Below are 12,345 nucleotides of genomic sequence, written 5' to 3'. Positions count from 1 at the left end.
TAGTGCAGGCTTCATAAGGATATTCACATCCTAGTATATCACAGTTACCATGGTTGTTTGTCTCCTCTCCCTCTATTCACCGTATTTTTCTAGTCTTGACTTTCATCTTCATGGCATATGTGATTACAAGTGGCTTTATGTGTCTGTGTGAAGGGAAGAGAACAGGTGCCTCCTGTCGTTCTCGTCTGATGATGTTGCCGTGTGTGGAGGTCTCCAGGTGCATCCATTTCCCAGCAAGCAGCATGCCTCATTCCTCTCTATGACTAACCACTGTAGGGCAGGATTTGTTTCTCACTTGGTCAAGGCCTTGCCTAGTATGCACAAAGCTCTGCATTGAGTCACCAGAGCTACATAATTCAGGTGTGACAACTCATGTCTGTGATGGTAGCACTGGTCATCCTCAGCTACATAGTGAGTTCTAAGCCAACCTAGCTACATGAAACACTGTCTCAAAAAAAGAAAATCCACTGTGAACGTATACCATGTTTTCTTCATTCTGTACAGAATAGAAAAATACAACCCTATACTTTGCATAAAAGCACCAGAGAGCTGGGCAGTGATAGTGCACACCTTTAATCCCAGCACTCGCGAGGCAGAGGCAGGCGGATCACTATGAGTTCGAGGCCAGCCTGGTCTACAAAGTGAGTCCAGGACAGCCAAGGATACACAGAGAGACCCTGTCTCGGAAAACCATAAAAATAAAAAATAAAAAATAAAAAAACCCAGAGATCCCAGATTGCTAGAGCATCCTTGAGGAAAAAGAAGGGAGCCAGAGGAATCCCCGTACCAGACTCCAGGCTACTCTCCAGAGTAAGAACAGATGAGTAGACCCATGGAATGGGATTGAGGACCCATAAGTAAAGCCACACAGCTAGGGATAAGTTTAACAGCATGAGGTTTCCTCTGTCCTGTTTGTCTACATTATTTTATTGTGCATTTGCTGTGTAGACAGATAGGTAGTTTTAGGGCTGAAAAGCCCTTGCAGACTTTATAGTGAGGAGTGCTTTAATCTTGAAGGCTGAGGAGCCCTTTGTTCAGGAAAGCAACACTCCTGCCTCCCTCTCTAGGGATGCTTGTAATGAGAACTTTCCCAAGCCTCTTGGAGAGATGAAAGAAGTGTAACTATCCAGATAAAGACAGTTTGCTGAGGCAGAGGCTCTCTGGGTTACCAGGTGAATTTCAGGTGAACAGGAAGCGTAGTGGGTGGTGCTGGGAGGTCAGCTGAACCAGACAGTGCAGGGTGTGGTGCCCAGAGTTCTCCTTTCACCCTGGGGGACTCGGGCTGCCACCTCAGTGCTTAATCAAGTGTCTTCCTGCATTCTGAGAAGGGAGGGTCCTACTTGCTGGGATAGCCCCAGCGATGCACACCACATGGCTAGCTTACCTGTACAGCAGATTCATAAGATCCTACATGCCAAAAGCAGTGCAGAGGCCATGCTGGGAGACCAGGAGGAGGGGCGCCCTCAGCCCAGCTTCAGAACTAGACAAGAGAAGTAACGGTTCAGACAGACAGAGGAGTGACAGACGGCGTTTCTCAGAATTCAAAAGCAGACACAGAAGACTGCATGAGGCGGTGAGGAAATGAAGGGAGAGCAGACATGACTCTCCATGCATGACTCAGAGTGCCGTCCTAACGAGTTGTTCCCCTAAATCCTTGGAAAGAGACATTTGTTTATTTGCTTCGTAAGTGAAATTAATCAATAGAGCTGAGTTTCAGGAATATCATTTTAGTTGCTGAGTGGATGGGACTAGTACAGACTGGGGGACTTGTTATGATTTTTGAATAATCCAGATGACAACGAGGGAGTATTTGAGTAAGGAAACTGGTGCTAAATGTGAGGAGCTGGAGGTTCAAGAGCCACAGAAAACTAGAAACTGGCAAACCTTGAAAATTGATTTGCTATGAAAAGGAACAAAGGGAAATGAGCCAAGGAAGACTTAAGGAGCTGACAAGCCTCTATGTTACCAATAAAAAAAAAATAGTTTTAAATATGTTAAGTTAATCAGCCAGCAACATCCAGGTGGGTCTGTAAACAGACAGAATTGTGGATCAATGTTGACTACAAATTCTGGAGGCATCAGTGTCAAAATTGTGCCCACTGATGAAGACGGGATGGCTTGGAAGAAGAGAGCCAAGTGTGCAACCTGCAAACTTCCCCAAATGTGGTACATAAGAAAGGGGACAGTGACAGGTGGGCACAGAATAGGCTGTGAGAAGCCAGGAACCGAAGCAGCTGCCAGGAGAGCCTTGGGAGCTTTACGGGGACAGGGAGGTTCCAATAAAGTTTAATTACACCGTTCCTCACCAGGGTGAGAGACAGCAGGACCAGCAGATAGATGGCTAATTCTTAGCATGTCTGTGGTTCTTGCTGTTAAGCAGACAAAATAAGCAAGATGGCTGCCCCACAGACACCTGCACACACTCCTGCACACACTTCCGCACACACACTTGCCCACACTACTGCACACACACCTGCACACAAACCTGCACACAATCCTGCACACACACCTGCACACACTCCTGCACACATTCCTGCACATACACCTGCACCCACTCCTGCACAAATACCTGTACACACTACTGCACACACACACACACACACACACACACACACACACACACACACCTGTACATACTCCTGCACACACTCCTGGAATTCATTCTGAAAGAATAGCTGCTGTTCCTGTGCTCTCTCCTCCTACCCAGGATTTCTGTAACCATCTGTGCAGTGTGCTGCTCTCAGGTTTTCAGGATCAGTCCAGAGAGTAAGAGGGATGTCGTGTGTGTAAGTGGGGCAGGTGCACTGCTTAAGTGCCAAGTGGTGGAGGCTTCTGTGAGACAGTGATGCATTCCCCATACTGCTGGAGAGGCTGCACCTATTCTCACTTTGAATATTTTAATTTTGCTTCAGGGTAACATTACCTTTTGAGAACTGTTGATTTGTCACCATAAAATATTTTGATTGTACTTTTTCAAAATGCCAAGTTAGAGATGACTTCTAGGGCCTCACACATACTAGATAAGTACTGTCTCTCTCTACACTAAGTTGTATCCCTAGCCCTGTTTGCTTTTTTGTAAAACTTGTGAGCTCTAATATGGCTCAGCAGGTATACATGCCTGCCACAAAGCCCAATGGCCCAAGTTTTATTCCAGGGACTTGCACTGTAGAAGACAACTGAACGCTACCAGTTTGCCTGCCCTGCATATGCTCACAAGCACACACACAGCACAATGTAATTTTTAAAAACCATTTGATATAGATTCAGGGTGTTTGATTATTTTTCTAACCTTAGGTCAGGTTTCATAATAAAAGCCAGTGGTTAAAAGTGTATATTAATCTTGCAAAGGACTAGGGTTTGATTCCTGTCACCCATATGGCCTCTGTAACTCCAGTTCCAGGGGACTCAGCACCCTCCTCCAACCCCGCAGGCACCAGTCACACACACTGTACACATGCGTGCAGTCAGGCAGAACACTCAAAAAATCACACAAATAAATCTGATAAAAAGTTTTAAGTCCAGGATAAGATAGGATGTATTTAACATGAACTCTGCAGTCGGTTTTGTTACTTGTGTTCTGTTGAATGTTCCTAGAGTGGCACGTGGCTGGGAAGCACATGACGGAGAGAGATATTTATCATGCCGTCTCTTAGCATGCTGAGCAGTGAGTGTGTGGACTAACATTAAGTAAACACATGAAAGATTAAAGAAATAGAAAGGGCTACCGTGCCTGTAAGGACCGCACGTCCCAGGTTCTCAGGCAGCTTTGCTGAGACAGATGGGAAGAATCGACTAACAGCTTTGGCTGTGTGTCTTCTCACAGCTGCTAGGTGAGCTGATCCTGGACCGCCACAATTTCGCCATTATGACCAAGTACATCAGCAAGCCAGAGAACCTGAAGCTGACGATGAACCTGCTGCGAGACAAAAGCCCCAACATCCAGTTCGAAGCCTTCCATGTCTTTAAGGTAAAGAGCCAATGCCTGCATGGATCTGTTTTTCTCCAACTTTCAAGTATCAAGGCCTCTGCTTTTTCTTTTCCTTTACCTGAGAGAAAATTAGTCTTTGTGTTTTGCAGACTTAGGTTATATCCCCAGTCATCTAACTGCAGAGAACTATTACTTGAGTGCCAGCTACAGTTGGGTAAATTTGCCTCTAGCCTTTACTGTGAATTTATAAATGTAGAGAAATCTCACATCTGCAACAAGGTGACCTAACCTCAGGGGACCCACAGCCCAGGACCCTGCACTGAGATAAAGAGCCATTTTCAAATTAAAACTCATTGAAAAATAAATTCAGTTTTGACCTTGTCTCACTGGAAGTCAAGAGGATGGAAACCTAGTGAGGCCAAGTTTCCAGAAGAGAAACACTACGCCTTTACCTTGTGAAGGCCTCGTACCTTATACACTGCTCTGCTCTCCACTGGCAGACACAGAATTCTGCCTGTGAATGAATATATATCTATATATATATATATATAGTGTATATAGTAAAAGTTAATATGTCATCCCAGCCACATAGCCAGTATGAACATGTCTGTGAGATTTTCCTTCATCTTTATTCATGTTATACTAACAAGTGAGTGATGTCGTTTTTAATCACATCATGCTGCACTGTGTGTGGTTTCAGAACGGTAGCCTCGAAGGCATCCTGCTTCATCGCTGGGCACCTTCTAGTAATGGCCCTGAGCTACGACTAACTAATTCCATGTCTTACTACTGTTCACACTGTGTGTCTGACCAGCTTCTGCCAGTTTGGGGTGGTTTCCTCCTGGCTGATGTCTAGAGTTTCCTTAAGAGCGCAGTGAGCTCCGGGAGATGCTGCTCTTCAGGAGTCTATCCATGGACAGAGTGCTTTGTCTGCTGGTGGAGAACAGAAGCAGTCTATAGGGTGATCATTGCTTTGACAAGTTAAAGACTTAGTGTTTCTGTCTCCAGGCACTTATTGTCCAAAAAGCCACTGGGATCATTAACATGTTAACTTAAGTTTCATTTATTTCCACTTGAAATCCTAACAGAATTTTTTTTCTGCATCTTGACAATTTGATTCAATATGTGCTTGGTAAAGAAGACATGAGGTCACCTGTGACCTTTTTGAAGAATGGGGTAGACAGGTCTGCCTCGCTAGGTCATAAGCCTGCAACGTGGCAAGGCTCAGGCACACTGCATGAAAAGAGCAATGTTCAGAATGTATACCTTGTGTAGGTTTGAAAACTTGACTCTGTCTGGGTTTATGCTTTTACAGTTACAGCCTGTATAAGGAGACAGACACAGGTTCAGGGGTGCGATCACCTCAGGAGAGAAGGGGGTGGTGCCAAAGGGAGAGAGGTGTGCAACAATTGCAGTCGGGTTAAAGCAAGCCAGGCTAGCGATGTGCAGCTTGTGTGCATCTGAGATGGCACATGACATCTTTTCTCTATATTCTTCTCTGCGTTACAGCTGTCCATAAAAAGTAAACAGATAGGAGGAAACAAAACGTGTGAATGTGCAGTTCCAGGAAAACACCGAGCATCAGATGGCCGACCTGCCTCAGCCCCACCTGAGGCCTGACACTGCAGAACATTGTGTGACACACCACTGTGCCTGCAAGCGTGCACGCTGTCATATGAGATGAGACTAGTGCCATCTAGCATTGTCCAGAGATACATGATTATGGAAAGATTTAGTGCATGGCAAACTAGAATAGCCTGCTCCTGTCCTCAGACAATCCAAATTTGGTTTCCCTAATCACTGGACAGAGTGGAGACATTTAAAAATAGCTGACCACTTGCTTACTCGTGTGTGTGAGCTGAGTACCCGGGCACGCGATTGTTTACGTCCCCAAAATAATAGTTCTCTACTTAGAAAAGCAAGACTTTTTCGTGTCTTTATGAATGGTTGCCCTCGCCTCAAAGGAGCCTCTGTAAAGATGCAGATCCGTGGGACACACTCCTAGAAATGCATTTGCAGACTAGGAATGCCGCTTCCGTCACCTGCCTGAGTCCAGTGACTCCTGTGAGTCTCCATTTCAGGCCTTCGTGGCCCTGGACAGTTGCAACATGGAAAATACTGGGATGAAAGTCAGGGGAGCTGCTGTGTGAGGTCTCCAGGGCATATCAGAACAGCTAGGCAAGGGCGAGGCCGGTGTTCCACCCTCTGTGTTAGTTCTCTCCCCCGCAGGACTCCATGCCCCTCACCCTCCTGAAGTTAGGCACTTGGAGAACCCTCATTTTCTAACTGAGGAAGCCGTATCTGTGGGAGATTCAAGGACAAATTTATTAGCATGCACTCAACCACTGAGGCTCACCCCTTGGTTGTGGGCTTTGGAGAAACACCTGTGTGCTGTTGGTGACAGCTAAGCAAAGTGATGATGATGTGTAGTGAGAAATTACTCTGTGCTAGTGACTGCCAAGCGTGTACAAGCAGGAGTTGCATCCTTTAATCCTTCAGTAATGTTTTGATAGTAAGAGTGTCTGAGGAACTAATGCATGTCACAGCATGGACCAATCAGAAGAACACTGCTGGTCTGTATGATGCCATCAATATGAAATGTCTGTAGGAGGTGGCTGGTGGGGCCATAGTAGGTGTGACTGTTGGTGCGTGTAGGGCTTCTTTGGAGTGACAAAGTGTCTTAAAGTTGACTGTGAACACAGTCTGGTTGTGTGTGTGTGTGTGTGTGTGTGTGTGTGTGTGTAATCTTAACTCAGCTGACTACATGATATGTGAATCATGTTTCAACATGACTGGTTATAAGAAGTTTAAAGCCTGAATGGCCTACAGGTCATCAGAAAACTCAGTATCCATTCAACAGAACTGCAAGGCTTGATTTGTATAAGTCAGATTAGTATATCCTGTATCTCCACGGAAGTCCCTAGAGACATCCAAGGACAAATGAAGAATGCTAGGAAACGCTCAAGAAGAAGAGTCAGAGGCGTTCCTGGTTCTTTGACCTGCTATTTACTTTGGACACTGCTTCACAGATGAGGAATGGTGTGGCCATGCCATTCCCGCTCCTTGCTCTTGTCTGTGGATAAGAACAGACACATGTAAAGCAAAGGCGTGGCCTGCCTACATGCTGCACGGCACGGGCGGCCCCAGCCTGTAGCCGGCTCCTGGGAGAGCACTCTAAGCCTCACCAGAGAGCACAGCGCAGTCCTCCCCAGACCTGTAAGGATGAGAGGATGCAGCGTGCACAGACCTGCTGCCCAGTGCCCAGAGTCTGCCCTGACTGTTGTTCAGGTGGAGACCAGCTCCTAATACATAAACACTCTGTGTAAAGGTCTCAATGGCAGCTCCTCCAGGAGCTGACCAGGAGGATCATGAGTTCAAGGCCTGCCTGGGCTACAGAAGGGTTCCAGGGGCAGCGTGAGCAACGTAGTCCCCAAAAGCAAAAGGCCTGAGATATTACTCAGGGGTGAGTGCTTGACTGTAATGTGTGAGGCCCTAGGTTTTGTACCCCTGGTACAAAACAAAACATCATCAACAACAGCAACCTGAATGAAAGAACAGAGTACAGACCAGATGTAAAACATTCAAGCTCAGTTTTCTCTGTGATGGAAGACACGTGATCATTATTCACTGTCACTGTGTCTGAGTAGAGGAGTTTAGAGGATTGATTTAGTATTATTGGTTGTGGTGCTGGGCAGAACCCAGAGCCTAACAAGAGTCGCACCACTGAGCTGAATTCTAGCCCTGTAAGTGCTTTACTTTCTTCTTCACACATCATTTCCCAGGTGCATCACCTGTCACATACCAGAATGATACAGAACAGAGGAAAACAGTGTCATTCATAAGTGGTTCTAGGAATCTTAGAAGGAATCTCAGCTTCCAGCCTGCTGGCTTCTGCTGCCTTCACTTCCTGCATTGGTGTTCAGAGAACCTAGTTAGCCATGGCATGGGCACCTCCCTTGTAGAGCATGGGCAGTCAGTCTTAACAGAAGCAAGCTAGCTGTCTCTGAGATTGCCAGATGCTGCTGGTGATAGTGTGTGTGTGTGTGTGTGTGTGTGTGTGTGTGTGTGTGTGTGTGTGTAAGAATAGTTACTTTATTTCCTCTTCCATGGCATGGACTTTAACATGGGCAACCCCATGTCACATGCATAAAGTATTCCAGTGGCCTGCAAAGCTGGAGCAAGCCTTCCTATGCCTATCACCTCAAATCCTTCCTGATGAAAAGAATTTAGATGAGGTCAGGGAAGATGTATGCAAGATTTGATTTTTACAAAAAAGCATTTGAATTTAAAATGGAAACCAAAATATTTTGTCTCCTGGATTAAAACTATTTGAACGGCCACTACCTTTTAATCTGTGCTTGAAAACACTATAAATTACACTTCTGAGACCTGTTATGTAAACTGAGGGATGCAGACAATAAGACGGCAGTTCAGAAAGCCAAGGCTATTTTCCTCTGTTTACCTTTGTCTGGAGGTACTCTGAAAATAGCCTGGTTTTTAGGAGGAGAGCAAGGACAGCTGCGTGTGCACATCAGTCAGCAGTGAGCTTCCACTGTGGGGTCTCCCTGTCCGCTCAGTGCCGTGCCACCCACCCAGTAAATCCTCAGTCAGTGCTAGTGTGAGAGTCTAGCAAACAGCTGCCTTGTAAACAGAGGGCTCTGAAAGAGGCTTCATTTGCCCGATGAACCTAGCTTTCCCTTTGTGTTTAAGCAGTGCTTTTGTGAGTTATTTATGTAGTTACCACAAAATGCCAGGCAATTGGTGATTAGAACTTTTAGCTCTCTTATAAACAGATGCTAACCAGGAAAGGCCAGAATGTGGCGATTCCAGCCATACTCACAGGTACACTGTGAACAGCAGGTATTTGTGCAGCATAAACGAGCCTGGAAAACCTTTTTTGTTAGTAACAATTTTAGTTTATTATAGCAAAACCCATGTCTATAAAAATTCATATGTTGACCATTTTAAAGGGCAGGACTCAAGTGTTTTCATGTCACCCCTAGGGGTTATGTCAGCACAGTCCAGCACCCCAGAAGGAAACCTTGTGCCCTAAGGAGTCTCTCCATTCCCTTCTCAGCAGCACCTGGCAGCCACCGTCAGCTTTCCACTGTAGGGATCTGCCTTTATTGACAGTTCGTGTGAGCGGAGTCAAATCCATGTTGTGGCTTGGGCAGCACCTTGTCCCTTGTAATGGCCATGGCGAGACCCTGTGCATGGACAGCCATTCATCAGTTGGTTAAGTCAGGCCTTTGACCCTTGAGGCTGGTGACTACTCCTGCTATGGACGCTGGAGCAAGATGTTTATCTGGATGAACCTTTTCCCTGTGTTGGGATGGGATCTTTTGGTCACTTGCTGATTTGCTTACCAAGGAGCCGGCCATGCTTTCCCACAGCTGCTGCACCATTGTGTATTCCAGCTTGCCGTGTCTCCTTGTGCTTGGCACACTTGTTTTCTGTGTCACACACTGTGATCTGCATTGCCACAGGTTCTTTTTTCCTGGATTACTGATATTGCTGGCCTCGTAGACTAGACTAGGAAAGCTCCTTCCTTGAAGAAATGGAGAAACGCTAGTATTCATTTTTCTTTAAATGTTTCATAGAAAGTTATCATCAAAAGATTAAAAAAAGAAGAAGAAAGAAAGAAAAGAAAAAGAAAGTTACCATCGAAGGTCATCTGGCCTGGGCTTTTCTTTGTTGTGGGTTTTGGTACTGAGTTGATCTCGTATAATAGGTTTTGTCAAGTTTCTTTTTCTTGAGGAATTTGATTGTTTTCCTTAGTTGTCTGGGGTGGGTAATACTAATTGTCCACTTGACGGGACCTGAATAATTGAAGAGACAAAGCTCTGGGCACCTCAGTGAGGGGCTGCCTGGCTTAGCTGCGCTGAGGTGGGAAGGCCCACCAGAAATGTAGGCAGTATCTTTCTGTGCGCCGGAGTCAGAGACTGGGTGAAAAGGAGAGAGGCCTGAGTGCCGGCCTTTCTGTCTCACCACGACTGTGGTGCAACTGCCACACAGCACTGAGACAAGGAACTAGTGTGCAGCCTGGGTCGCACCCCTACTCCGTTGTTAGCGATGCTCCACTTTAAGCTCAGCTTCTCATAACCTAAGTCTCTGACAGTCTGGCCAGAGGCCTGTCAAAGCGGTCCATTCAGAGGCAGTGCCTGGCTTCAGGCATTCTCCAGGGGGCACTCCCTTGTCTCTGCTCCTTCTGTTTATTGCCCTGGCTTGCTACCGCTCCTAGTTCCCTGCAGTGTGAGGCTTACTGACTGCAGCACGTTCTTCCTAAGGTAGACAGCTATGTAGTCGTGACTTGCCTGCCTGAGTGCTGGTTCTCGCATTTTCATTTTCACGCCTCTCAAGGTGTTTACTAATCTCCCTTGTGCTTCCTTTGTTCCAGTGGCTACTATGAGCCAAAGCTAAGATCCTTGTCACCTTATGGTCTGGACCTGCTGGGTGGGACTCTGAGGACCCTCTTACTGGCCTGTGTGGGCTGCCGGCCTTCTGGGGTGGACTTACCTTGGATAGCAGTGCTAGAGCCTATTCCTTCATGGGCCATTGTAAGGGAGCCTATGCTGCTTGGCCCTGCAGAGGGCGCAGATTCCCCAAGGCTGATGATGGAGAAAAAAGAAGCAGCAAGGGGTAACGACATATCACACTCCTGTCACTTGCTTGTGAATCGTTCCAGAAAGACACTGGTCAAATGTTTGCCTCTGTTCTAGGTGTTTGTGGCCAGCCCCCACAAGACGCAGCCTATCGTGGAGATTCTGTTAAAAAACCAGCCCAAACTCATTGAGTTTCTGAGCAGCTTCCAGAAAGAAAGGACAGACGATGAGCAGTTCGCTGACGAAAAGAACTACCTGATTAAACAGATTCGAGACTTGAAGAAAGCAGCCCCGTGAAGGTGGCTCCCGCCCTGACAGCCATTTATCTTCCTTGCCCACTGTGTGCAGTGTTGTTTCAAAGTCTCCGTCCTTGGGAAGGCTTTGGAAGCCCTGTGTTTCTCAATTGATTGTTCAAGGTAGATGGAATATAAACATTTGAGTGGGAAAAAAAAAATCAACCTACAGTAATACATTCATTTAATCAAGTCTGTGATTGCTTATGGAATCAGCCATTATATTAAACGGTGATAAAAGCAAGTGTACCTCCAGGGCCGATCCTGGGTCAGACAGTGGGGAGGGAAGCCATCTGTCTGTGTTCATTTACACAGGCTTTTTCAGGCACTGAGGAGATAGGAGGCAGGGGTGCGTCTGCTCTGTGTGTACGTTCATCCCTGTCGGCTACGTCCTCGCTGTAGTATGTGGTTCCTGACTTCAGAGGAACAGGTGTCCAGCTCTCGGCTCAGTTCCTGCCCACTGTCCCTCCTTATATCCCATGCCTGACCCAGGGCCCATGCACATTCCAGCTGATGAGGGCTAGCCTGGGAGCAGCTGAGGACCACGGGAGATCAACAGGGGCCACAGGGCCAGAGAGCACCAAGGGCTATGACTGAGAGGAGAGCTGCAGACGGGTGGTGGTGGTCACCTCGTGAGGGTCAGTGACTAAGGCTAAAGAATGCTTTGTTGTGGCTGCTTTGAGAGGTGAGATCACGGAGAATACAAACCATGGGGCTCGAGGGGTGTGGTAGACTTCCATCAGTAGAGGGCGAAGAGATTCATGCATAAAAAAAAAATTTCTCTAGTGACCAAAGGTTCTGTCTTGTCCAGTTTGTTCTGTAATCACCTGTCATTCTGCAACTGTCTATCGATGTCTTCAGTGAGAAGCTAAAAAGCCTCACACTGTTGGTCCCACATACCCCTCTGGTACTAGAGTAACTAGTACCAGGTGTTTATTGTGTCCCTTTAACAGGGACAGAAAGAACAGTTTTGTTTTTTTTTTTAAGGCCGTGGTTTGTTTTCAAGACCTCAGACCTCTAAAATAGACTTTTAAAGTGGTATTTCCCAGGCACTGAGGCTGGAGTTGCTTATCTGCTCGTCATGCCCTGAACTCCCATGGCACTAGCCTGCTGTCTTCCATGTCTTTGGCCACATATGTCTCCATCCAGAGACAGGAAGGGAAGTGTGTTCTCCAGCATAAATGCATCCAGTGGCTTTTCCACCCTACAGCTTCCCTGGCAGGGCACTGGCTTCTCAGCTGGGGTGCAGGTGTACGGCTTGGCGTCCATGCAGCCTCTGGTGGCCTGCATTCTTCAGTCACGGGAGTCAGATTATGTTTAGAATTTTTCCTTAGAATTTGACCTTTCTAGATTTGCTTATTTGATTAAAAGAGATAAGGGAAAAAATAATTAGCATCATGGGACACAGGCAAGGCCATGTTCTATTTTTATTTCAGTTAAAAACACTTATTTTCCCTGGGTTTGAATTGGCTCTTTCCCAGCATCCCTTTATCATGGATGTGTACCTGCCGGGCAGAAAGCT

The 12,345-nt window shown here is 46.5% G+C and overlaps 1 protein-coding gene across 3 annotated transcripts in view; it reads left to right on the top strand.

Moving 5' to 3' along the window:
• The window catches only part of CAB39L (calcium binding protein 39 like), a 107,685-nt gene extending 96,586 nt beyond the window's left edge, over positions 1–11,099 (top strand). For all 3 annotated transcript variants that reach the window (XM_084767743.1, XM_084767742.1, XM_084767744.1), the window contains 2 exons: positions 3,824–3,967; positions 10,648–11,099. In XM_084767743.1, the coding sequence (XP_084623869.1) occupies positions 3,824–3,967; positions 10,648–10,827 (324 nt within the window). In that variant the 3' untranslated portion in view covers positions 10,828–11,099. The remainder of the gene's footprint in view (positions 1–3,823; positions 3,968–10,647) is intronic.
• Positions 11,100–12,345: the final 1,246 nt, after the last annotated feature.

This window comes from Acomys minous (assembly GCF_964271855.1).
Source record: "Acomys minous genome assembly, chromosome: 18".
In the NCBI taxonomy this organism is placed as follows: domain Eukaryota; kingdom Metazoa; phylum Chordata; class Mammalia; order Rodentia; family Muridae; genus Acomys; species Acomys minous.
This window is presented reverse-complemented; position numbering and strand designations above follow the sequence as displayed.